The sequence below is a fragment of the Mus musculus genome, chromosome 1, assembly GCF_000001635.26.
Source record: "Mus musculus strain C57BL/6J chromosome 1, GRCm38.p6 C57BL/6J".
Lineage (NCBI taxonomy): Eukaryota > Metazoa > Chordata > Mammalia > Rodentia > Muridae > Mus > Mus musculus.
Window position 1 is genome coordinate 98419065 of NC_000067.6, and position 24176 is coordinate 98443240.

The following is a 24176-nucleotide window of genomic DNA, read 5'->3' on the forward strand; positions in this document are numbered from 1 at the left end:
AAGCTCTCCTCTTTCAGGGAGGTGCAGAGTTATCTGGTGTTTGGACCTCCTCCTGGCCGAAGATGAAGGCCCAAAACAGGATCTTTCCCAGAAGCTGTGTTGCTTTAGCCTGCAGACTGCCAGAGTCCCAGAATCAAGGTGGCCCCCGCGGAACGTGAGGCAGAAGCCTCTCGGGCCGGGTGGACCCCTGTGCTCTCACCAGGGAGGTGGCCGGTTGTCTGTAGCCGAAAATGGCGCCGCCTCAGAGCTACAGCTCTCATCATAGTACTTAAACTCTTTGGTAGTACAATAAGACAAATGAAGGAGGATCATCAGGATTTAAATAAGAAAGAAAAGTCTAATTATCTTTCCTTGCAGATGATACGATTTTATCCAAGAACAAAAAACAAACAAACAAACGAAAAACAAAAAGAAAAAACCCTAACTGGAACCTTCTGCATCAATATAAACACTTTCAGCATCATAGTAGGATACAAAATCACTACACAGACACACAAAATCCCTGTAGCTTTTGTATGTACAAATGACAAACAGAATGAGAAAAAAAAATCATCAAAACACCTTTCACAATAGGGTAAAACAAACACAAACCTTTGGGTAAATCTAAAGAAGTCAGTAAAACTTCAACTGCTTCCCATGTTCCATTTTACCACGGTTCTTTCCATATTTATGTCGTTTTAAACAGATACATGAATGCTCTGTATTGTTTACTAATAGCTTCTTACCCTTTGGAGTGAATTTACCAGTTGATTACAAATTCAGCTCTCTGCTGAACCACACCAAATATTGATTGATTCAGAATATCTTGATTGGCTGTTAGAATAGTGTTCTCTTGGATTTCTATATTGTTACTAGAAACAAAATTTCCAGTGCTTTTCTTGTTTCACAATTATCTTGCTCCTTCTACCTTTGGGTTACGAGGAGTCTAGTATCAGGGAGAAGAAGAAGAATTCTAGCCTTATCATATTTTTTATCCTTAGGAACCCTGCTACATTTATGCTTTTTATTATAATGAATCAATATGAAATTATATTTATGCCAGGTGTGAGGAAATAGTAAACTAGGCATTTGCAGTTATTCATGTAGTGATTATGATGAAAAAATCAAGTCTTTTAATGTAAGGAAGAATAATATTTTATTCTTTGGATGTATACTAATTTTTCCACTTTTAGTCAGTTATTTGTCTGGTGTACCATATTGAAAATCAAGTGGTAAAATTGTTCTAAGCTTCATGAGTTTTGGCAACATGTCGAAATCTTAAGACAGAAGATTGGTTCATCTGGAATAAAAAGATACTTTGTGCATACACATGAGTCAGCTTCATTGTAAGAGAGATGCTGATCTGAAATTGCAATTTTATATAAAACAAGTTACATACCATATACCATGCTCCTTCTCTCAAATGACATTTCTCCCACTAATGTTAGTGCTCCTCTGTAGCCTCTGTCTTCATTTATAGCAAAATATACACCTGCCTTCCTTCGTGTATAGTAGAATATACACCTGCCTTCCTGTTTTTGGCTTGGGATGAATTTTCAGCAGAACTCTTTCTCAGTGCAAATCTGTTCATTCATTTCCATTGCTTGATGTCTTTTATTCTGATTCTTCCTTGTTCTTCTAGATCTTCCATCACAGTGGATTGGCTTAAATTGTCTCATGTTTCCTGCTATTTACTTGCTTTCTTACTTACTTGTTACTAAAGAATCTAAATGAATTTTTTTCAAATGAGATTATCCAGCTGTAGAGACACCACACTGAAGGAAAACTGGCGATACTGATGGTTGGTTCTCAGTCCTTTGTTTACACGTTTATTTCTCCATTCATTTCTTTTACAAATATCAATTATTCGACATTTTGTTCAAGGTTGTTTGATAATATTCACAGGGGCCCCTCTCTTCTCTTTCCCTCCTCCCTCCTTCCTTTCCTCTTCTTACTTTCTCTGTGAAACAAAGAAGATAGAATTCAGTCTTGGAACTTCCGCAGCGTCACTCAACAGGTCTGTAGGGACGTTGGTTCCCTGCACTGGAAATAACGTTCCCTGTAGAGTTCTAGTGGCAGTGACATTACTCACCTCGGCTCAGGGATTGCACGGGTGCCTCAAAACACTCCTACAGTATCCTCGGAGCTGCTTTTGATAAGCCATGGCCCAGGACAAGATAAAACAAAAAGATGCAGTGAAGCAGGCTCAGGTGGTAGACATGGATGAACACCAGAAAACTAAGGAACCCAGGAAATTAGAAATGTTCCTGGTAACACTTCCAACTGCAGTGAAGAAGTTTGCAGATACACCAGATATGAAAAAGTCAGATCGAAAATACAAAGATCCCTCGGAGGAGCCATATGGTTTGGGCTCTCTCGTTTTCCCTTGTTTACAGCGTTTCAACAATGTTAAGTCCTTCCTGACTCTGTCGTTTTTAGCGGTCGTGGCTCATAGTAAGTTGGAGGAGCAGGGTTGCTCAGGCGAGAGGATGTATTGCAGTAGACATGAGGCTGTCACACTGTGGGAAGGAGCGTGTGGATGACTTCTGACTCTTTTTCTAAACCTGAAGGAAAATCAGTTAACCCAATGCATTGCCCTTGCCTTCAGTCTTTGACTTCCTGCTTGACAGGGTGCTTTCCATACTGTGGGTTACAGCTTCATAACAGATGGGAAGTTGGTGTTGAGTTAGTGCATGTTATTTAATGATCAACTTACGTTTGCGTTGAATGCTCGGGAGAGGAAGATAAAACTGAATACAGCATCACCATCATGATTTTTGCTCACATGTTTGAAACACTCTTGACAAACCAGGTTTCTGCCTGGATTTTATTTCCTTACCTTTGAATTGAGGGGTGGTGAGACTTCAAGTGGTTCAGATCGCAGGAAGAAATACATGACTGCTTTTATCCTCATGTTGTCTTCTCCTGCCTCTTGTCTCTTCCTTCTCTTTCTCTTCTATTGTTTTAGTTAACAATTAAATTTTTTGTAATGACTTGGACACTACATTCTCCTTCTAGCTTTCTGTTGGCATTCACACTTAGCAATTGCCAGTGAGAGGCTACCAAAAGTCGGTACCAAAAGTGTAGGCAGAATCTTCTCTGGTTATCTGATTTGGGTGATGATTTTGGCAGCAGGAGCAACACTGAGTGATTGGGGTTCTTGGAGGTAAAGTAGGGAATAGGTGCTCTATCAGCATCAATCATGGATAAGTCAGCATCACTGTGCTCCTATGTCTGGCCCTAGGGCAGTAGACCAGCAGGGATCAGTTGGTTCTCAGAGCTTTAGGAACAGCAGTAAGGATTCCTTGATCCCTGTAATCCAACGAGTGTTTGAGGTAATTGGAGACAGCAGCTATGCTTGCTTCAGCAATGACATGTGATCCTGCCACTTTGCAAACACAGCATGAATGTTAATTTGTCACTATTTTCTGTTTCTATTCCAAGAAATGAAATCTGTTGGTAGCTATTCCTTGTATCACATCATTTTTCCCGTTAGTATGATTATTTTCTTTACACACTGGATGGTGAATGTTCACAGATAACACTGAATTTATATATTTCCTACTCTTTATAATGATTTATACGAATGTATACATTAGTTTTATTTTTTACTTTAAGACTGGAAGTGTTCAGAAATGTTAATCTTCAAAGACAGAATCTTAGATCTGGTACATGGTTATACTTTGAAATCCAACCTGGGTTTCAAATATCTTTATAATTTCAGTTAGAAAATTGGTAAATATCCATTATATTATTTACTAATTCTTCAAAATTTAACATGATACATATAATATAGTGATGAGATGATTCAGACATAATTTATCTCAAAGAGACTACTAATAGTGGTACTTAAAATAGCTTCTCATATTCTGGTAAAATATTTCATGAAAGTTAATAAATTTATTTTTATTTATAGATTTTATTCATTGATAGTATTCTAAAATAATCCTAAATAGCATAAATATAATTTTCTTTGAATGATTATAATGGTGGTCTGTTTCATCTATTAAACTGTATTATACTTTTCTTTCTTTTTTCTTTCTAGGTATGATATTTGCTCTTGTTGATCAGTCTATAAAACTTTACGTGGCTCAACTATCTCCATCACGGATAGAGGAATACTTAATGGATACTAGTGATAATTTTGTTGCTTTTCTGTTCTCAATGTTTGTAGCACACTTTGGAGGTAGAGGAAATAGAGCAAATTGGGTGGCAGCTGGCTGCTTTCTAACAGGAATTGCTGCAATTGTTTTTGCTGTTCCTTTCCTTAATTTTGAAATTATAAAACTGAGCGTAGTAAAAGAAGGTGAGATTTTTTTAAAATATAGCTTCATATATTATGAATATTTATTTAATTCTTTTTGGTTCAAGAAATTGAAAATTGTTTATGATGTGTAATTGTGTCTCCGTTCTTCTATATGTGCTTATGTAACCATGCTTAATAATAACTGTAGTGCTCTGATTTTTCTCTTGCATAGAAAGAAACATTGTTGGATGATTTATAAAATTACTTCTTTTATAAAATTTTAAGGATTTTACAAATCTCTAGAGAACTCTGGAAAGTCATTTTTATTTGGTACTAGATACTTTAATTATTCTGTTTGTTTTATTCATAGCACAGACCCATAGAAGTTCAAATACAGGAATAAGCATACATAGAATGTAGGGGTGACTAGAAAGCTAATCCTTTTTTCAAAGCTGTATGCTACTCTTTGACTACCAATTGAATCTACAAAGATAGTGGTGTTGTGACATTGTTCAGTGTTGATTTAATAATTTTTGTTATTCCTAGTAAATAAGATCTACTTGAAATGTCCTTGGAGTATACTTCTAACACTATTGTCTCAGATTGCTCCTTATTTTATATAGGGTTTTATTGGCAGGTTAAGCCAGTTTTTATCAAGGAATATTCAATAAGGACACATATCCACGTGCATTAATGTTTTTGAAGTTTATAATGTTTATTAAGTTTATGCAATATTAAATTTAAAAGTAGTTAATATAAACCACAACTATTTTGATATAAGAATAGTTACATACTATTTTTATATCAAAATGCATACAAATGTAAGAAGTGTATATTGTACATGGTTTTAAAATGCCATTTAAGCTTATAGAACTGGTATTTGCTTCAATGAGAAAATGACTAATGAAAAGAAGATAATGAAAGCATTTCCTTACTTTGTTCTCTTAACAGTATTCTGGTCAGAAATAGTGCCATCCTCAGGAACTTGTCATGATCAATATTAAAAATTCTACTCAGTAATTTAAAAAACGTACTACACACAGGACCTGAGTTTGGTTTCAAGCATAGACATTATTTAGCCAGAAAACACAAATAACTACACCACAAGGGTACTATTCTTCTGGCCTCTGATATCATTGGCTTACACACACACACACACACACACACACACACACACACACACACTCTCACACAGAGGGGGTAAAGGAGGGAGGGCTCTAGGGAGATGGAAGAGATTTCTTTCCATTTCTTTATCTACACATCTTCCATTATTGCTATCTCCTAATTCTATTTTCTGCTCTTTCCTTTTTGTGCTTTCATGATTAAACACTAGAATAGATAACAAATAGAAATTAGAAAGCTGTGGACTATACCAAAGAGGTTCAGAGAATACATAATGAAAAATGAACTTTCTTCTCAAATTCATATACCCATTCTTCATTATCACCATTGTTTTCTAGAACTTTATATAAAGTGACCATGCACACATCTGTCTTAGCTCAGGTTCTTGATGAACCACCAGTAGTTCATTCGTACTTACTCAGAATGAAGGCAAACTTCTTTTCTATCATTAGGACCAGTGGATAATGAAAACCTGCTTCTTCTGGTTCTACTAGTTCTATTTTCCTTCATTTGCAGATTGTTTTCTGTATGCCAACATGACATATCAAAATCTTTCCAACATTCTCTAGTGAGTGCCCTCAGCTGTTTTATCTCATTGATCTCTTTATCTCCTGCTTGGAAACCTTGGGAGTGAATCATGCACGTGCCCCTTTCCCTATGCCAGGAGACTCCTGAGTCCTGTGATGAATCTGCTGCTGCCAATTGCAAGTGCTAGTTTCTTCACAAATGGATCTATTCATGTGAAAGTCATCATTGTCCACAATCAATTGTAACCTTTGGAAAAAAAAAACAGTAGTATTTTTTGTTTTGTTTTGTTTTGTTTGTTTTATTTGTTTGTTACTTGGTGCTTTGTTTTGTTTGGGAATTCTAGTGGTTTTGTTTTCCTTTTTACTAAACTCCTAAGTTGTCCTATGCTGGACGGAAAATATCAGCATGTTTGAAAATTTCTTTACTTTCTATTTTTATTGGATATTTTATTTATTTATATTTCAAAGGTGGTTATCTGCTTTCCCCGTTTCCCCACAGCAAACCCAGTATCCCATCCCTCTTCCTCCTGCTTCTATGGGGGTGTTCCCCCACCACCTGCCCACTCCCACCACACTACCCTGGCATACCCTTACACTGGGGCATCAAGCCTTCACAGGACCAAGGGACTCTCCTCCCACTGATGCCAGATAAAGCCATCATCCTCAGCTACATATGCTGCTAGAGACATGGGTCCCTCCATGTTTACTCTTTGCTTGGTGGTTTAGTCCCAAATGAACAATAATTTTTGTCAACTCATGAACATAACTCATGCTATTTACTATAACACTATTTACTGCATATAAATCTTATGTGTTATGAAATTAGACATATAATCCTCATTTGTAGTATTGAACATACCCTGCTTCTTGATAGTTTTTCTTTTGGATATTTCTATGTATGCTACTAAGATATTAAGTTACTTATAATCTTCAATTTTCTTAATGAACAATTAGTTTTTATTGTTAAAAGACTAAAAAAAGGTTATCCAGTAGAAAGCTGAGAAATATGATCCATAGTAGTACGTGGACAAGTACATTCAACTTTCTAGAACAAGACATATTGAATAGACTCAGGAGGTGTTTTATGACTGTCATGAGCCTGAATGACTTTCTATAGTCTATTCAATATAGAGTAAAATTGGCTTTTGAGTGTCACATAATTTTCCTCAGCTCAAAAGTATAGCTAGAGATCTCAGAAAAATCATAATTTGGCTACAGTTGTAACTTTATTGAGCGTCTGCATGCTGTAAAAGAGAGAAAATATTAAAGAGGTGTCCGTGTTAATTATAGAAGAAACACATACAGGGCTACTGAGATAGTTAACAAAAGCATTTCAACAGGAGTTTTAAAGGATTATTTGGATTACATACTAAAATATATTAGCCAGAAAGACTAAAAGAATAAGAATTAAGAAAGGGTGACTGTTATAGGTTCAGCAATAAATGGGTTCCACGAGGATCTCAGAAGATTGCAGAAGAAGAGGCAGAAGAAGGAAAGAGCTTGAATGGGCAGAGGGTGTGAGAAGTTGTGTGAAACACTGAACTTAGGCATGAAGAGGCCATGAACTCATGGAAGCAGGGAGTGTCTGCACATCAGTTACCCGAGGATAGTATCTGTGAACAACCTATCATGGGGAGAAAATTAGCTCACCATGCATTCCTGTAGATGTGTATGTACATGTGTGTCTAGTATGTTTCTCTGAGAGAGAGAGTGGGGGAGGGAGAGAGAGAGCAAGAGAGAGGGGAGAGAGAGAGGGGAGAGAGAGAGAGAGAGAGAGAGAGAGAGAGAGAGAGAGAGAGAGAGAGAGAGAGAGAGAGAGAGAGAGAGAAAGAGAGAAGTGGGGGAGAGTAAGGAGGGAGGAGGGAGGAGGAGAGAAACAGTAGAGTTCCTCGAAAGGTGAGCATGACCCACAATCCTACAAATAAACCTAACACAACTCACTGAGACATTAAAAAAATAACACTGTGAATGTAAAAGAGGGAGCAAGTTGCAAAGTGGAAGCCAATCAGAGGGAGCCTGAGGCAGAGAGAAAAAGTAAAGATATGACATCAAATTGGAATATATATCACATACATGCATGAAATTGCCTTAAAATCCCATTGGATGCAGAATATATTATTAAAAAAACAATGTGTTATATGCTGAGTTAAATCATAATTTTGGTGCATCTTTTCACTTTGCACTGAGTTATATATTGCTCCACATAAACTACACCAAATGCCATTTCACTGGTGTAATAATTTGTACTTTTATTAGTTTCTAAACATTTTACAAGCATGTATTTAGTTTCACCCAAGATTGTCTTAGTAGTTATAGTTTACTATTACAGGCTTAGTTCTGCTAGTCTACTAACAAGTATAAATACACAAACCCAATTACCATGTGAGTAAGATAATTAAAAAAGTACGGGTTATTCAAATGATTTTAATGTAAAATGTGTAATTGACCACAGAGTGCCTATGGGAATGTTTATCACTTAATACGTTGTCTTTATGATCCCAGGTACACTTAGTTGTCTTGTTGCTGTGCAAAAAATGTCAGAAACAAACAATGTAACAGTAGGGAATTTGTCTTATTAATTCATGGTTTCAGAGTGTTCACTCCATGGTTGCTAGTCCCCACTGACTTTGAGCCATGGCCAGGCAGAACACTGGAGTATGCAAAGGAAGTCAATTGACCTCATGGTGGAACAAAGCAGAGTGAAGGCGTGAAAGAGCTGGGCAAGATATACCTTCTGGAGACAAGACCCCCCCCCCGCCTCTCTCGTAGGAACTCTCCAAATAGTATCAACAGGGAATAGTGTATTGAATACATAAGACTTTAGAGAGTTATGTCATATACAAACCACAATAGTATTTTATAGAAACCTGAGGTTCTAAAATAGGAAATTATTTAATCCTATGAGTAGTGTATATGTAATTTAAAGACTGTAAAGAAAGAATCATGGAATTAAGTTCAGTGGTGGACTATCCAGGGCATTACAAGTGCTTTTATTCTGGAGAAAAATGTCAGAACAGAATGCAAAGTATTGGAAAATGAGTGTGATATGTATTATGCATGTATATATGTTCAGTTATATAAGAATATCTTTGTAAGTGTAATGTTCTACATGTAAATAACTATACCAGTTCATAATCTGTATCTCTTCCAGTATTCCCACCCATTTTTCCTTTAATGCTACTCCTATTTAGAACATAATGAGGAATTGATTGTATGACTATACTTCAGTCTAACAAGAAAACCATGGTGCTGGTAGCACCAAAAAATTAATTGTACATTTAATTTCTGAACTCAATTCGGTAAAATATATTTCTTATTATTTAAAAGAGTTGTGCGAGGAAGGAAAATTACCTAAAGTTTGTGAACCAACGGTATTGCCACACAAATCAATTTGTATCTTTATCTTCATCTTCGGGCAGTGTCTCCATGGAATAGCAGGCTTGCCATTGTATATACTTGCCACAAGCTTTATTTTTGACCACGTTCCCACAAACTCATCTGGATTATATATAGGCAAGTTTTAAAAAAATGATTTATTCCCTATTTTGAATTATTATTAGATTTCTGTGTAGTTTATCTGACAGGTAAATACTGTTGGCTAGATGATGACATTGTACTAACTGGTTTTATAATTTTAAAATCGTATTGATACATCTAATTATGAGATTTGGAACTGTAGTTAAATCAGCTAAACGTCACTGAAAAGCTTTACAAGAATAGAAAGTATAGGAATGTTTTAAGTGGCAACATTTTGTCTATGTCTCTATTTCTCTTTCCCTGAGAGAATGGGGAGGGATATGGAGGATTGAGGAGAGGGTGTTGAGAAGGGAACAGGGGTGTGGGTGGGGTGGCACACAGAAGGAGATAGCTGCACACAGTATCATCTATGTTGATTCAATCCCAAATAATCTATCTGGTAACCAGTGTCAGATTCTGATTCTGGTAGGCAAGAGTGAAGTATTTTCAGACATGTTAGATAACATTTCTCTCTCTCTCTCTCTCTCTCTCTCTCTCTCTCTCTCTCTCTCTCTCTCTCTCTCACTCACTCTCTCAATCATTTCATTTATTTACATTTCGAACAATATCCCATTTTCTTCTTACCCCTCCACAAAGCTCCCATTCCATCCCCCCTCTCCACCCTTCCCTCTGCCTCTCTAAGTGTGCTCTTCTACCCACTTATCTACTCCCACGTCACCCTTTATCATCCCCCTATGCTGGCACATCAGGCCTCCCCCCCTCCTATGGATATCTGATAAGGAGATAGTCTGCATCATGTGTATCTAGAGTCCTGGCTCCCTTCAAGTATACTCTTTGGTTGGTGGTTTAGTCCCTGAGAGCTCTGGGTGGTTTGTTTAGTTGATATTGCTCTTCTTATGTGGTTGCAATACCCTCAGCTCCTTCAGTCCTTCCTATAGCTCTTCCATTGGGGTCCCCAGGCTCAGTCCAATTGTTGGCTGTATCTGCATCTGTATTGGTCGGGTGCTGGTAAAACTTCCCAGAAAGACATATCAGACTTCTGCCAGCAAGCACTTCTTGGTATCAGCAATAGTGTTGGGATTTGATGTATGCAGATGGGTGGATCCCTAGGTGGGGCAGTCTTTGAATGGCCTTTCCTTCAGTCTTTGTTTTAATTTTGTTTTTGTCTCTGATTTTTCCTTAGTATAGGAACATTTCTTAATTAAAAGTTTTGAGCAGAGTGGGTAGCCCCGTTCCACAACTAGGGGCCCTGCCTATTTACTGGAGGTGGTCTCTACAGGTTGTGTCTTCTCTTTGTTGGGTATTTATGCTAAAGTCATTGACATTAGGTCATGGGAGCCTGTTGCTTCCCTGGAGTCTGGAACTTTCTAGTGGCTACCTCAGTTCCCCATCCTCCAATGCTATATTTTTCTATGCAATTTTCTCTCCTGTCCCTTCCAATACCTGATTCTGCCCACCTTTTCCCTCACCCCCCTCTCTCCCTTCCACGTCCCTCCTTTTCTCTAACCGTCTGTGTTTATTTTGTTCCCAGTTCTATGTAGGATTGAAGCATTTACATTTTGTTCTTCCTTCTTCTTAAGCTCTATATGGTTTGTGGGTTGTATTGTGGATATTCTGGGCTTTTGGGATAATATGCACTTATCAGTGAGTACATCCCCTTTGTGCTCCTTTTCTTTTTTTTTTTTTTTACCATACTTAGGATGATATTTTCTATTTCCATCCATTTGCCTGTGAACATGGAGTCATTGTTTTTAGTAGTGCACATTTCCTTTATCTACTCTTCTGTTGAGGGACATTTGGGTTGTTTCTAGCTTACGGATATTATAAATATGGCTGCTATGAACATAGTAGAGCATGTGTCCTTGTTATGTGTTAGAGCATCTTTTGGGTATATGTCTAGTAGTGGTATAGGTGGACCTTCAGGTAAAACTATTTCTAATTTTCTCAGGAACCACCAGATTGATATCCAAAGTTTTACCAGCTTGTAGTCCCATCAACAATGGAGAAGTTTTCCTCTTTCTCTACATCCTTGCCAACATCTGTTGTCACCTGCATTTTTTTTTTAATCTCAGTCATTTTGATTTGTGTGAGAAGGAATCTCAGGGTCCTTTTGATTTGCATTTCCCATATGACTAAGGATGTTGAACATTTCTTTAAGTGCTTCTCAGCCACTTGAGATTCCTTAGTTGATAATTTTTTGTTCAGCTCTGTACCCAATTTTTAAATAGGATTATTTGGTTCTCTCTAGTCTAACTTCTTGAGTTCTTTTTATATTTTTTTATGTTATCCTCTCTCAGATGGAGGTTTGGTAAAGACCTTTCCCAATGTGTGGGTTGCTGTTTTTTCCTATTGACAGTGTACTTTGCCTTACAGAAGCTTTTCAATTTTCTGAGGTCTTATTTGTCAATTCTTGATCTTACAGCATGAGCCATTGGTGTTCTATTCAGGAAAACTTGTCCTGTGCCAATGTGCTTGATGTTTTTTCCTAGGTTCTTTTCTATTAGTTTCAGCATATCTGGTTTTATGCGGAGGTTTTTTATTCACTTGGACTTTACCTTTGTACAAGGATCTAAGAATGGATCAATTTGCATTCTTCTACATGCTGAGTTCCAGTTGATCCAACATTACTTCTTGAAAATGCTGTTTTTCCACTGGATGGTTTTGTATTCTTTGTCAAAGATCAAATGACCATAGGTGTGTGGGTTTATTTCTGGTTCTTCAAAACTTCACCCTTCACAATAGTCGCAAATAATATAAAATATTTTTGTGTGACTCTAACTAAGGAAGTGAAAGATCCATATGATAAGAACTTCAAGTCTCTGAAGAATAAAATTGAAAAGATCTCTCATGCTCATAGATTGGCAGGATTACCATAGTAAAAATGGCCATCTTACCAAAAGCAATATACAGATTCAATGCAATTCCCATCAAAATTCCAACTCAGTTATTCACAGAGATAGAAATAGCAATTCTCAAAAATTCACTTGGAATAACAAAAATCCCAGGATAGCAAAAACCATTCTCAATAATAAAAGACCTTTTGGAGGAATCACCATTCCTGACCTCAATCTGTACTACAGAGTCATAGTGTTTTTAAATTGAATCGTATTGTTACAGAGACTGATACGTAGGTAAGTGGTTAGACATCATTTTTAAAACAGAAACTTATATTTACTTTGAGAATATATGTTATGGTATCATAAAGGAAACATTATTTATTTATTTTCATATTGAATGTAAATATATTTATGCTACATTAAATATATAAATTAAATAAGATAAAATTAAGTTAATAATTAAATTATATTAATATCTATTTCTTGATTAGATAAAATGCTATGCCACCCAGTTGTACTGTCAGTCAGTAGTTAGATGTTTCTCTGCCATTTTCTTAGGTACAATTAACATTCATAGTCATTAAGTACTGATTAAATCACATTACTTAGGTCATCAGAACAGTCCTCACTCCAGCAATGTAGAGTCCTAACAGAACAGAATCACTGCTCCTAAAGAAGTAGCAACTGTGGCTCAGGACTAGAATCAACTATAAAACTGTCATCAACTCCTGCATGAATTTATAACCAGTTTTTGTCACATTATTTTGAAACTTGTTAGAATACATTATAGAATTATTTACAAATTTCTCTCTCCCTCTCTTTTATACCCAATCCTATTTTTTCCTCTGTTCCAATTCATTTTCTCTCTGCTAAGCAATAGAGAATAGCAAGAAAGCATTATGGATACCATAGATAGTTCACTTGTATTTTATAAGACCAAGTATGATTGTTAAACTTTTTGTGCTGTGTTTATTTTTAAGCTCTTGTAGATGCTGCACTAGGGGTTGGATACTGTCTGGGTTTTATAGGAGGAATGCTAAATTTTAAGATGTCTGCGCAAGAAGTTATGCAAGCAGTGTAAGTCATATGATTTACTATTCTATTTAGTTTATTTTTATAGAAAACTCATTGAATAATACATAGAAAATGTATTAAATGGTGTGTGATGTATACATAAAAATGTAAAAATAAGTAAGATTATATCATGCATTTATATTTTTACTATTTAAAATATAATCAATATGATTACTTTAATTTCATGTACTGACTGTACTAGTGTGCACGCTAATCAAGCATGTGCTGTCATTTGTTTTATTGGTCTTGATAGATGTGACTGGTATGAGAAGAAATCTCAAAATAGTGCTAATTTGCATTTCTTTGATGGATAAAGTTGTTGAGAATTCCTTTCAAGTGTTACTCAACCCTTTGCATTTTATCATTTAAGACTCTCTGCTGAGTTCTGCACACCAGTATGAATTGGGTTATTTTCTGATGCTCAGTGTTTTAGTCCCTTATGTACTGTAGTTACTAGCATTTTATTGGACATATAATTGCTTTTTAATTGTTCCTTTGGCTGCTGCTTTGCTTCAATGATGTGTTGCTTGCTTTGCCTTATTTTCAGGTTCATGAGATCCCATTAATTAATTCTTGATCTTATTGCCTTTGCTTTTGGAGTCCTGTCAGTAAGATTTCTCATGTATTCACTATTAGAACATAGGTTAATATTTCAAATAGTAAGTTTCTTAGAAAATACAGGTAGGCAATAAATCTTTGAAAAATGTTTAAAATATTTTAATATTAAGGAAATGAAAATGGAGTCTGCTTTTATATTCCATCTCAACTTGATCAGAACAGCAATAATCAAGAGAATGAATGCTCATGAGGATGTGGAAATAGAAAGGCCTTTACTCACTGTTGGCAATATAAACTTGGAACATTATTGTGGAGGTTCCTCAAGAAAAAATATTCTCAAAAATAAGTTTCTGAAGAGATGTGTTAGTAGCTAAAAATGCATACCATTCTTGCACAATACCTGGGTTGGTCACAACTTCCTGTGCCTCCCTTTCATAGGCTATTGTTTATATACATACACACCTACACTTCCATCTCCCCCCACCACACACTCACCATCATAAAAAATAAAGTATAGGTATGTGATTTTATGCTTCTAAAAAAGGGAACATAGAGATGCAAGCCAAAAATTTATCCTGATATGTAAAGTACACGAAGTGAAATTAAAGCATCAGTAGTATAATAGATACATTCGAAGAGTTAGTGAGTTTGTAGCAGGCAATTTGAAAATGCCTAGTTGAAAAATAATAAAAAATGAGGCAGAATAATAAGTGAATAAAAAGAACAAATATTGAGATTGTTGGAATTCATGTGAGCCATCAATATGTCAAAGATATCAAAATTTTTTCAAAGAAATAAAAATCGCTAAAATCAAAATTATATATCTATTCAGACATAATAAGATCAAATGTCATCAAACAGTTTATATTCAACAAAGTCTATGGAAATTATACTATAACCTAGTTCTCAGATATAAAACATAAATTATTCAAAAGGGAATAAAGGAAAATAAATAACATATAAGATCACAGATTTAAGAATTAATCCACTTCTCAGCAGAAAACTTTTACTATATGACAGTGTATTTAAATTTTGTTTTTATTTTTTGAGATTAAATCATGTTTTCATCATTTCCCTGTTCCTTATCTATCTCCACACCCTCCCATATACTCCTCTTTACTTCCTTTCAAATTCAAAGTTCTTTTCTCTCATTACTTGTTGTTACATGTAAATTCCTAAACGCTTTTGTAGAACTGATAGAAAATAATGGTGAATACATTAGATTGTTTGGAAGGAAATCTATCCTAAAAGAAATTAGAAAGTAATTATTTAAAACTGAAATTAGTAAGTAAAAAAAAAATCCTTTTTTTTTTTAGATATTTTCTTTATTCATATTTCAAATGCTATCCCGAATGTCCCCTATACCTCCCCTGCCTTATTCCCCAACCCACGCAATCCTGCTTCCTGGCCCTGGCATTTCCCTATACTGGTGAATATAATCTTAGCAAGACCAAGGGCCTCTCCTCCCAAAGATGGCCAATTAGGCCATCTTCTGCTACATATGCAGCTAGAGACACGAGCTATGAGGGTACTGGTTAGTTCATATTGTTGTTCCTCCTATAGGCTTTTAGACCCCTTCAGAACCTTGGGAACTTTCTCCAGCTCTTCCATTGGGGCCTCTGTGTTCCATAAAATAGATGACTGTGAGCATCCACTTCTGTATTTGCCAGGCACTGGCATAGCCTTACAGGACACAGCTGTATCAGGGTCCTTTCAGCAAAATCTTGCTCTCATATGCAATAGTGTCTGGGTATGGTGGCTGTTTATGGGATGGATCCCTGAATGGGGTGGTCTCTGGATGGTCCTTCATTCTGTCTCAGCTGCAAATTTTGTCTCTGTAACTCCCTCAATGGGTTATTTTGTTCCCAATTCTAAGGAGGAATGAAATATCCACACTTTGGTCTTCCTTCTTGAGTTTCATGTGTTTTGCAAATTATATCTTGGGTATTCTCAGATTCTGGGCTAATATCCACTTATCAGTGAGTGAATATCATGTGTCTTCTTTTGTGATTGGGTTACCTCACTCAGGATGATATCCTCCAGATCCATCCATTTGTCTAAGAACTTCATAAATTTATTGTTTTTAATAGCTGAGTAGTATTCCATTATGTAAATGTACCACATTTTCTGTATCCAACCTCTGTTGACAGACATCTGGGTTCTTTCCAGCTTCTGACTAGTTTTAAAAAGGCTGCTATGAACATAGTGGAGCATGTGTCCTTATTAAATGTTGGCACATTTTCTCCGTATATGCCCAGGAGAAGTATTGCTTAATCTTTCAATAGTACTATGTCCAATTTTCTGAGGAACCACCAGACTGATTTCCAGAGTGGTTGTAAAAGCTTGCAATCCCACCAGCAATGGAGGAGTGTTCTTCTTTCTCCACATCCTTGCCAGTAACTGCTATCATCTGAATTTTTGATCTTAGCCATTCTGACTGGTGTGAGGTAGAATCTCAGGGTTGTTTTGATTTGCATTTCCCTGATGATTAAGGATGTTGAACATTTTTTCAGGTGCTTCTTGGCCATTTGGTATTCCTCAGTTGAGAATTCTTTGTTTAGCTCTGCACCCCATTTTTTAATGGTGTTATTTGATTTTCTGGAGTCCATCTTCTTCCTTATATATATTGGATATTAGTCCCTTATCAGATTTAGGATTGGTAAAGATACTTTCCCAATCTGTTCCCAATCTTTTTGTCTTTCTGTCTGCCTTACAGAAGCTTTGCAATTTTATGAGGTCCCATTTGTTGATTCTTGATCTTACAGCACAAGCCAATGCTGTTCTGTTCAAGAATTTTTCCCCTGTGCCCATATCTTCGTGGCTTTTCCCCACTTTCTCCTCTATAAGTTATAGTGTCTTTGGTTTTATGTCGAGTTCCTGAATCCACTTAGACTTGAACTTTGTACAAGGAGATAAGAATGGGTCAATTTGCATTCTTCTACATGATTATCGCCTGTAGAGCCAGCACCATTTGTTGAAAATGCTGTCTTTTTTTCCAACGGATGGTTTTAGCTCCTTTGTCAAAGATCAAGTTACCATGGGTGTGTGGGTCCATTTCTGGGTCTTTAATTCTATTCCTTTGATTTACCAGTACCATGCAGGTTTTTTTTTTTTTTAATCACAATTGCTCTGTAGTACAGCTTGAGTTGAGTCATGGTGATTTCACCAGAGGTTCTTTTATCACTGAGAATAGTTTTGCTGTCCTAGGTTTTTTGTTATTCCAGATGAATTTGCAAATTGCCCTTTCTAACTCTGTGAAGAATTGAGTTGGAATTTTGATGGGGATTGCATTCAATCTGTAGATTGCTTTTGTCAAGATAGCCATTTTTACTATATTAATCTGCCAATCCATGAGCATTGGAGATCTTTCCATCTTCTCAGATCCTCTTTGATTTCTTTCTTCAAAGACTTGAAGTTCTCATCACACAGATATTTCACTTCCTTAGAGTCACACCAAAGTATTTTATATTGTTTGTGACTATTGTGAAGGGTGTTGTTTCTCTAATTTCTTTCTCATCCTGTTTATCCTTTGTATAGAAAAAGGCCACTGATTTGTTCGTGTTAATTTTATATCCAGCTACTGCACTGAAGCTGTTTATCAGGTTTAGGAGTTCTCTGGTGGAATTTTTAGGGTCACTTATATATACTGTCATATCATCTGCAAATAGTGATATTTTTCCTTCTTCCTTTCCAATTTATATTCCCCTGACCTCCTTTTGTTGTCTAATTGCTCTGGTTAGGACTTCAAGTACTATATTGAATAGGTAAGTAGAAAGTGAGCAACTTTGTCTAGTCACTGATTTTAGTGTGATTGCTTTAAGTTTCTCTCCATTTAGTTTGATGTTGGCTACTGGTTTGTTGTATATTGCTTTTATTATGTTTATGTATGGGCCTTGAATTCCTGATCTTTCCAAGATGTTTGTCATGAATGGGTGTTTGATTTTGTCAAATGAATTCTCAGCATCTAACGAGATGATAATGTGTTTTTTGTCTTTGAGTTTGTTTTTCTAGTGAATTACGTTGATGGATTTCCCTATATTGAACCATCCCTGCATCCCTGGGATGAAGCTTACTTGATCATAATGGATGATCGTTTTGATGTGTTCTTGGATTCAGTTTGAAAGGATTTTATTGACTATTTTTGCATTGACATTCATAAGGGAAATTGGTCTGAAGTTCTCTTTCTTTGTTGGGTCTTATATTAGTCGGGGCTCTCTAGAGTCACAGAACTTATGGATAGTCTCTATATCGTAAAGGAATTTATTGATGACTTACAATATGCAGTCCAATTCCCAACAATGGTTCAGTAGTTGCTGTGAATGGAATTCCAAGGACCTAGCAGTTGCTCAGTCCCACACTGCAAGCAGGCGAAAGAGCAAGAGAACAACTCCCGTCTTCCAATGTCCTTATATGGGCTCCATCAGAAGGTGTAGCCCAGATTAAAGTTATGTGCCATCACACCTTTAATTCCAGATGACCTTGAATTTGGAGGTCTCCCTGTCTTAATCCACTGGAATCCATAGCCACTATGCCTCAAGATTTCCATACCAAGATCCAGGTGAGAAACTTCTATCTCTCAGCCTCCAGATTAGGGTCACTGGTGACCCTTCCAATTCTAAATTGTAGTTCATTTCAAATATAGTCAAGTTGACAATCAGAAATAGCCACTACAGGTCTTTATGTGGTTTAGGTATCAGAGTAATTGTGGCTTCATAGAGTGACTTGGGTAAAGTAACTTTTGTTTCTATTTTGTGGAATAGTTTGAGGAGAATTGGAATTAGGTCTTCTTTGAATATCTGATAGAACTCGCACTAAACCCATCTGGTCCTGGGCTTTTATTCTGGTTGGGAGATGATTAATGACTGCTTCCATTTCTTTACAGCAATTGGGACTCTTTAGATCATTAATATGATCCTGATTTAACTTTGGTACCTGGGGTCTGTCTAGAAATTTGTGCATTTCATCCAGGTTTTCAAATTTTGTTGAGTATAGCCTTTTGTAGTAGGATCTGATGATGTTTTGGATTTCCTCAGGTTCTGTTGTGATGTCTACTTTTTCATTTCTGATTTTGTTAATTAGTATACTGTCCCTGTGCCCTCTAGTTAGTCTGTCTAAAGGTTTATATATCTTGTTGATTTTCTCAAAGAATATTCTCCTGGTTTGTTTGATTCTTTGTATAATGCTTTTTGTTTCTAGTTGGTTGATTTCAGCCCTAAGTTTGGTTATTTCCTGCAGTCTACTCCTCTTGGGTGAATTTGCTTCCTTTTGTTCTCATGCTTCTAAGTGTGCTATCAAGCGGCTAGTGCATGCTCTCTCTAGTTTCTTTTTGGTGTCACTAAGAGCTATGAGTTTTCCTCTTATACTACTTTCATTGTGTTCCATAAGTTTGGGTATGTTGTGGCTTCATTTTCATTAACCTCTACAATCTTTAATCTCTTTTTTTTTATTTCTTCCTTGACCAAGTTATTGAATAGAGTGTTGTTCAGCTTTCATGTGAATGTTGGCTTTCTATTATTTTTGTTGTTAGTGAAGATCAGCCTTGGTGATCTGATAGGATATATGGGATAATTTCAATATTTTTGTATCTGTTGCTGCCTGATTTGGGACCAATGATATGGTCAATTTTGGAGGAGGTACCATGAGGTGCTGAGGAGAAGATATATCCTTTTTGTTTTAGGATAAAATATTCTGTACATATCTGTTAAATGCATTTGTTTCACAATTTCTGTTAGTTTCAATGTGTCTCTTTCTAGCTTGTTTCCAGGATCTGTCAATTGATGAGAGTGGGGTGTTGAAGTCTTCCACTATTATTGTGTGAGGTGCAATGTGTGGTTTGAGCTTTACTAGAGTTTCCTTAATGAATGTGTCTGCCCTTGCATTTGGAGCATAGATATTCAGATTTGAGAATTCATCTTGGAAGATTTTACCTTTAATGAGTATGAAGTGCCCCTCCTTGTCTTTAGGTTAGAAGTCGATTTTATTCGATATTAGGATGGCTACTCCAGCTTGTTTATTCAGACCATTTTCTTGGAACATTATTTTCCAGACTTTTACTCTGAGGCAGTATCTGTTTTTGTCTCTGAGGTAGGTTTCCTGTATGCAGGGAAATGTTGGGTTTAATGTAGCCAGTCTGTTAGTCTATGTCTTGTCATTTGGGAATTGAGTCCATTGATATTAAGTGATATTAAGGAAAAATAACTATTACTTCCTGTTATTTTTGTTGTTAGAATTGGGATTCTGTTCATGTGGCTGTCTTTGTTGAAGAATTGCTTTCTTGCTTTTTCTAGGGCGTAATTTCCTTCCTTGTGCTGGAGTTTTCCTTTCATTATCCTTTGAAGAGCTGGATTCATAAAAAGATTATGTGAATTTGTTTTTGTCATGGAATACTTTCTTTTCTCAATCTATGATAATTGAGAGTTTTGCTGGGTATAGTAGCCTAGGCTGTCATTTGTGTTCTCTTAGGGTCTGTATAACATCTGTCCAGGATGTTATGGCTTTCATAGTCTCTGGTGTGAATTCTGGTGTAATTCTAATAAGTCTGACTTTTTATGTTATTTGACCTTTTCCCCTTACTGCTTTTAATATTCTATCTTTATTCAGTGCAGTTGTTCTGATTATTATGTGTCAGGAGGAAATTTTCTTTTTTGGTCCAGTCTATTTGGAGTTTGTAGGCTTCTTGTATGTTCATGGGCATCTCTTTCTTCAGGTTAGGGAAGTGTTCTTTTATAATTTTGTTGAAGATATTTACTGGCCATTTAAGTGGAAAATCTTCATTCCCATCTATACCTATCATCCTTAGGTTTGGTCTTCTCATCATGTCCTGGATTTTCTGGTTGTTTTAAGTAGGACCTTTTTGCATTTTCTTTGATTGTTGTATCCGTGTTTTCTATGGAATCTTCTGTACCTGTGATTCTCTTTTCAATCTCTTGTATTTTCTTGCTGATGCTCTGTGGTTCCTGATTTCTTTCCTAGGATTTATATCTCCAGAGTTGTCTCCTTTTGGGTTTTCTTTATTGTTTCTACTTCCATTTTTAGATCCTGGATGGTTTTGTTCAATTCCATCACCTGTTTGGTTGTGTTTTCCTGTAATTCTTTAAGGGATTTTTGTGTTTCCTCTTTAAGGTCTTCTACCTGTTTATCAGTGTTTTCCTGTAATTCTTTGAGGGATTTTTGTGCTTTCTCTTGAAGGACTTCTACCTGTTTAGCAATGTTCTCCTGTATTTCTTTAAGTGAGTTATTAATGCCCTTCTTAAAATCCTCTAGCAGCATCATGAGATATAATTTTAAATAGAAATCTTGCTTTTCAGGTGTGCTGGGGTATCTAGGATTCTCTATGGTGGGCATACTGGGTTGTGATGATGCCAAGTGTTCTTGGTTTCTGTTAGTAAGATTCTGGTAATCACTGGTGTTATAAGTTCTTGCTGCCTCTGGGTGGAGCCTTTTTCTCCTGTGATTCTGTTAGCCTCACTCAGTACTCTTGGGAGTCCAGCTCTCTCCTGAATCCTAGTGGTCAGAGCACTCTCTGCATGCAAGCTCTCCTCTTGCAGAGAAGGTGCAAAGAGTTCTGGAGCTCAGATCCACCTCTTGGCTGAAGATGAAGACCTGAAGAGACCCTGTCCATGAAGCTCTGTTGCTTCTGCAGCCATGAGCTTTCCTGTGCGGACTGGTATCTGAAAGACGCAGGATACAAGATGGTTTTCTCACCTGAGTCCCAGGGTCAGAGCTCTTTCTGGAGGTGGACTCTCCTCAGTGATCTTAAGATCCTGGGTGTTCTAGTGCTCCTGTGGCATGCAGAGTCCTCTTGGACCTTGGGACTGTCTGCAGAGTTCATGTCCAAGGTGTTGTGGGGCTGGCTCCGAGTGGAATGAACCCCAGCTGCTGGTTGGGTGGGTTTCCTATGTCCCTATTTTTGCTGGCCCGTGACCCTCTGGGTTGTTTTGGAACAGATGTTGCATTCCACTCATCAGTGATCCCAAGATACTGGGTGTGCTTGGGTGTCTGTGGTATGGAGAGTCCTTTTGGGACCTTGAGATGATCTGCAGTGTTCATGCCCAAGCAGTACGTAAATATTTAATATATAAAACTCATAGGGAAAAGTAATTTTATAAATCTGGAGTAATATACTATAATATAATAAATATAATATAGTAATATAAACCTTATCCATCAGGAATTTACCAACTTAGATGAAGTGCTATAATGTAAAGAAATAAAAGTAGTAACTATCTTAAATTTAGTCAATGCACAAATATGTTAACTATCACATCAATAAAATATGCTGCATAGCAAACTTTGATGGTGTGCTGTCACTTTTTGAAAATGAAAAACTAGTAAGAAAGACAAATGATTTGCTGAGAAGGTGGAGAAAGAGCATAGGGAAATGAGAGAAGAACCCACATACTCAGTGCATTGGAAGTTCCTGCTTGTGCCTCTACCTTAACGTTCCTTCATTCAGTTTTTCTCTGCTATATTCAAATTTGCAGGATTTGATTAAGACCTTTGTTTCATTTTAAATGATTTTTTGAGAGAAAGATCTGATTTCATCTTCTGCATATGGACATCTACATTTCCCAGAACCAGTTTTATAGAAGCTGCCTATATTCCAGACTGTGATTTTCTCCCTTCATTCATAATTATACATCTGCAGTGTAACTTTTGTTTCTCACAATTTCTATCCCATGGTTTATGTGCTTATTTCTGTGCAAATACCATGCAATATTAGGCACTATGAGAATGCAGTGCAATTTAAGTTCCAGTATTGAGATTTCTCCAGCAATGGGTTTTGTCATAGTCTCTTTCAGGTTAGGGTCTTTGTGTCTCTATTTGAATATTAGGGTATTTCTTCTAATTCTGTAAATAATGCCATCAGTATTTGCTAAGTATTGAATTATATCTTTAGAAATGATTCAGTAATATGTCCATTTTCAATAAAAGAATTAAGGGAAAATGACCATCCTTGACCTCAAGCTATACTACAGAGCAGTAGTGATCAAAACTGCAGGGTATTGGTTCATGGACAGATACATTGATCAATGCAATAGAATTGAAGGTCCAGAAATAAAACTACACACTTACAGATAGTTAATCTTTGCCAAGAAAGCCAAAAATATACAATGGAAAAAAGAAAGCATCTTCAATAAGTGGCACTGGTCTAAGTAACAATCTGTATGTAGAAAAATGAAAATACATCCATATTTGTCACCTTGCAGAAAGCTTAAATCCAAGTGGGTGAAGGACATCAACATAAAACCAGGTACACTGAATCTTATAGATGAGAAAGTAGTAAATAGACTTGAACTCATTGGCACAGGGGGAAGTTTTCTAAACAGAACTCCAATGGCTCAGGCTCAAAGATAAAAAAAAATCGAGAAATAGGACCTCATGAATCTGGAAAGCTACTGTAAGGTTAAGAACATAGTCCGGTAAGACGAATCGGCAACCTACAGATTGGGAAAAAAATCTTCACAGTGGTGGCACACACCTTTAATCCAAGCACTTGGTAGGCAGAGGCAGGCAGATTTCTTAGTTCAAGGCCAGAACTGGTCTACAGAGTGAGTTCTAGGACATCCAGTGAAAGCCTGTCTCAAAAAACTAAAACCAATCCAAGCCAAACCAAAATAAAACAAAAAGCAAAAACAAAAAACAAAACGAAAAACAAAAACAAAATTTCACTAACCCCACACCCAATAGCAGGCTAATATCCAAAATATATAAAGAACCAAAGAAGGTAACCACCAAAAATCCAAACAACCCAATCAAAAAATGAAGTATAGAATTAAGCAGAGAATTCACAACAGGGGAATCTCAAATGACTGAGAAGCACTTAAAGCATTGTTCCAAGTCCTTAGTTATCATGGCAATGAAATCAAAATTACCCAGAGATTCCACCTTATATCAATCAGAATGTCCAAGATAAAAACCTCAGGTGACAGTACAAGCTGGTGAGGCTGTGGAGAAAGAGGAACACTCCTCTATTGCTTGTGGGATGGCAAAGTGGTAAAACCACTCTGGAAATCAATCTGGATGTTCCTACCTGAAGATCCAGCTATACTCCTGGACATATACCCAAAAGGTTCCCCACCATGCCACAGAGGTATGTGTTCCACTATGTTCATAGCTGCCAAAAGGTGGAAACGATCCAGATGTCCCACAACAGAAAAATGGCTACAAAAAGTGTGGTTCAGTTACACAATGGGATACTACTTAGCTATTAAGAATGAGGATACAGGCAAATGAATAGAACAAGGAAATATGGTCCTGAGTGAGGTAACTCAGACCCAAAAGGATATGCATGATAGGTACTCATTAGTCAGTAGACATTATCCAAAATAAGTATAGATGTCATGTGACCTCAAA

General features: G+C 36.6%; 1 protein-coding gene across 8 annotated transcripts in view; it reads left to right on the forward strand.

Annotated features, from left to right (window-relative positions):
- The first annotated feature begins 2022 nt into the window (after positions 1 to 2022).
- Slco6d1 (solute carrier organic anion transporter family, member 6d1) overlaps positions 2023 to 24176 on the forward strand; it is a 95899-nt gene continuing 73745 nt past the window's right edge. For 4 of the 8 annotated variants that reach the window (XM_011248080.2, XM_017312300.1, XM_011248078.3 and 1 more), the window contains exons 1-4: positions 2023 to 2433; positions 4025 to 4285; positions 9202 to 9387; positions 13169 to 13265. In XM_011248080.2, coding sequence (XP_011246382.1) covers positions 2142 to 2433; positions 4025 to 4285; positions 9202 to 9387; positions 13169 to 13265 — 836 coding nt within the window. In that variant the 5' untranslated portion in view covers positions 2023 to 2141. The remainder of the gene's footprint in view (positions 2434 to 4024; positions 4286 to 9201; positions 9388 to 13168; positions 13266 to 24176) is intronic. The other 4 variants (NM_027584.1, NM_001164233.1, XM_017312299.2 and 1 more) reach the window with 3 other exon arrangements.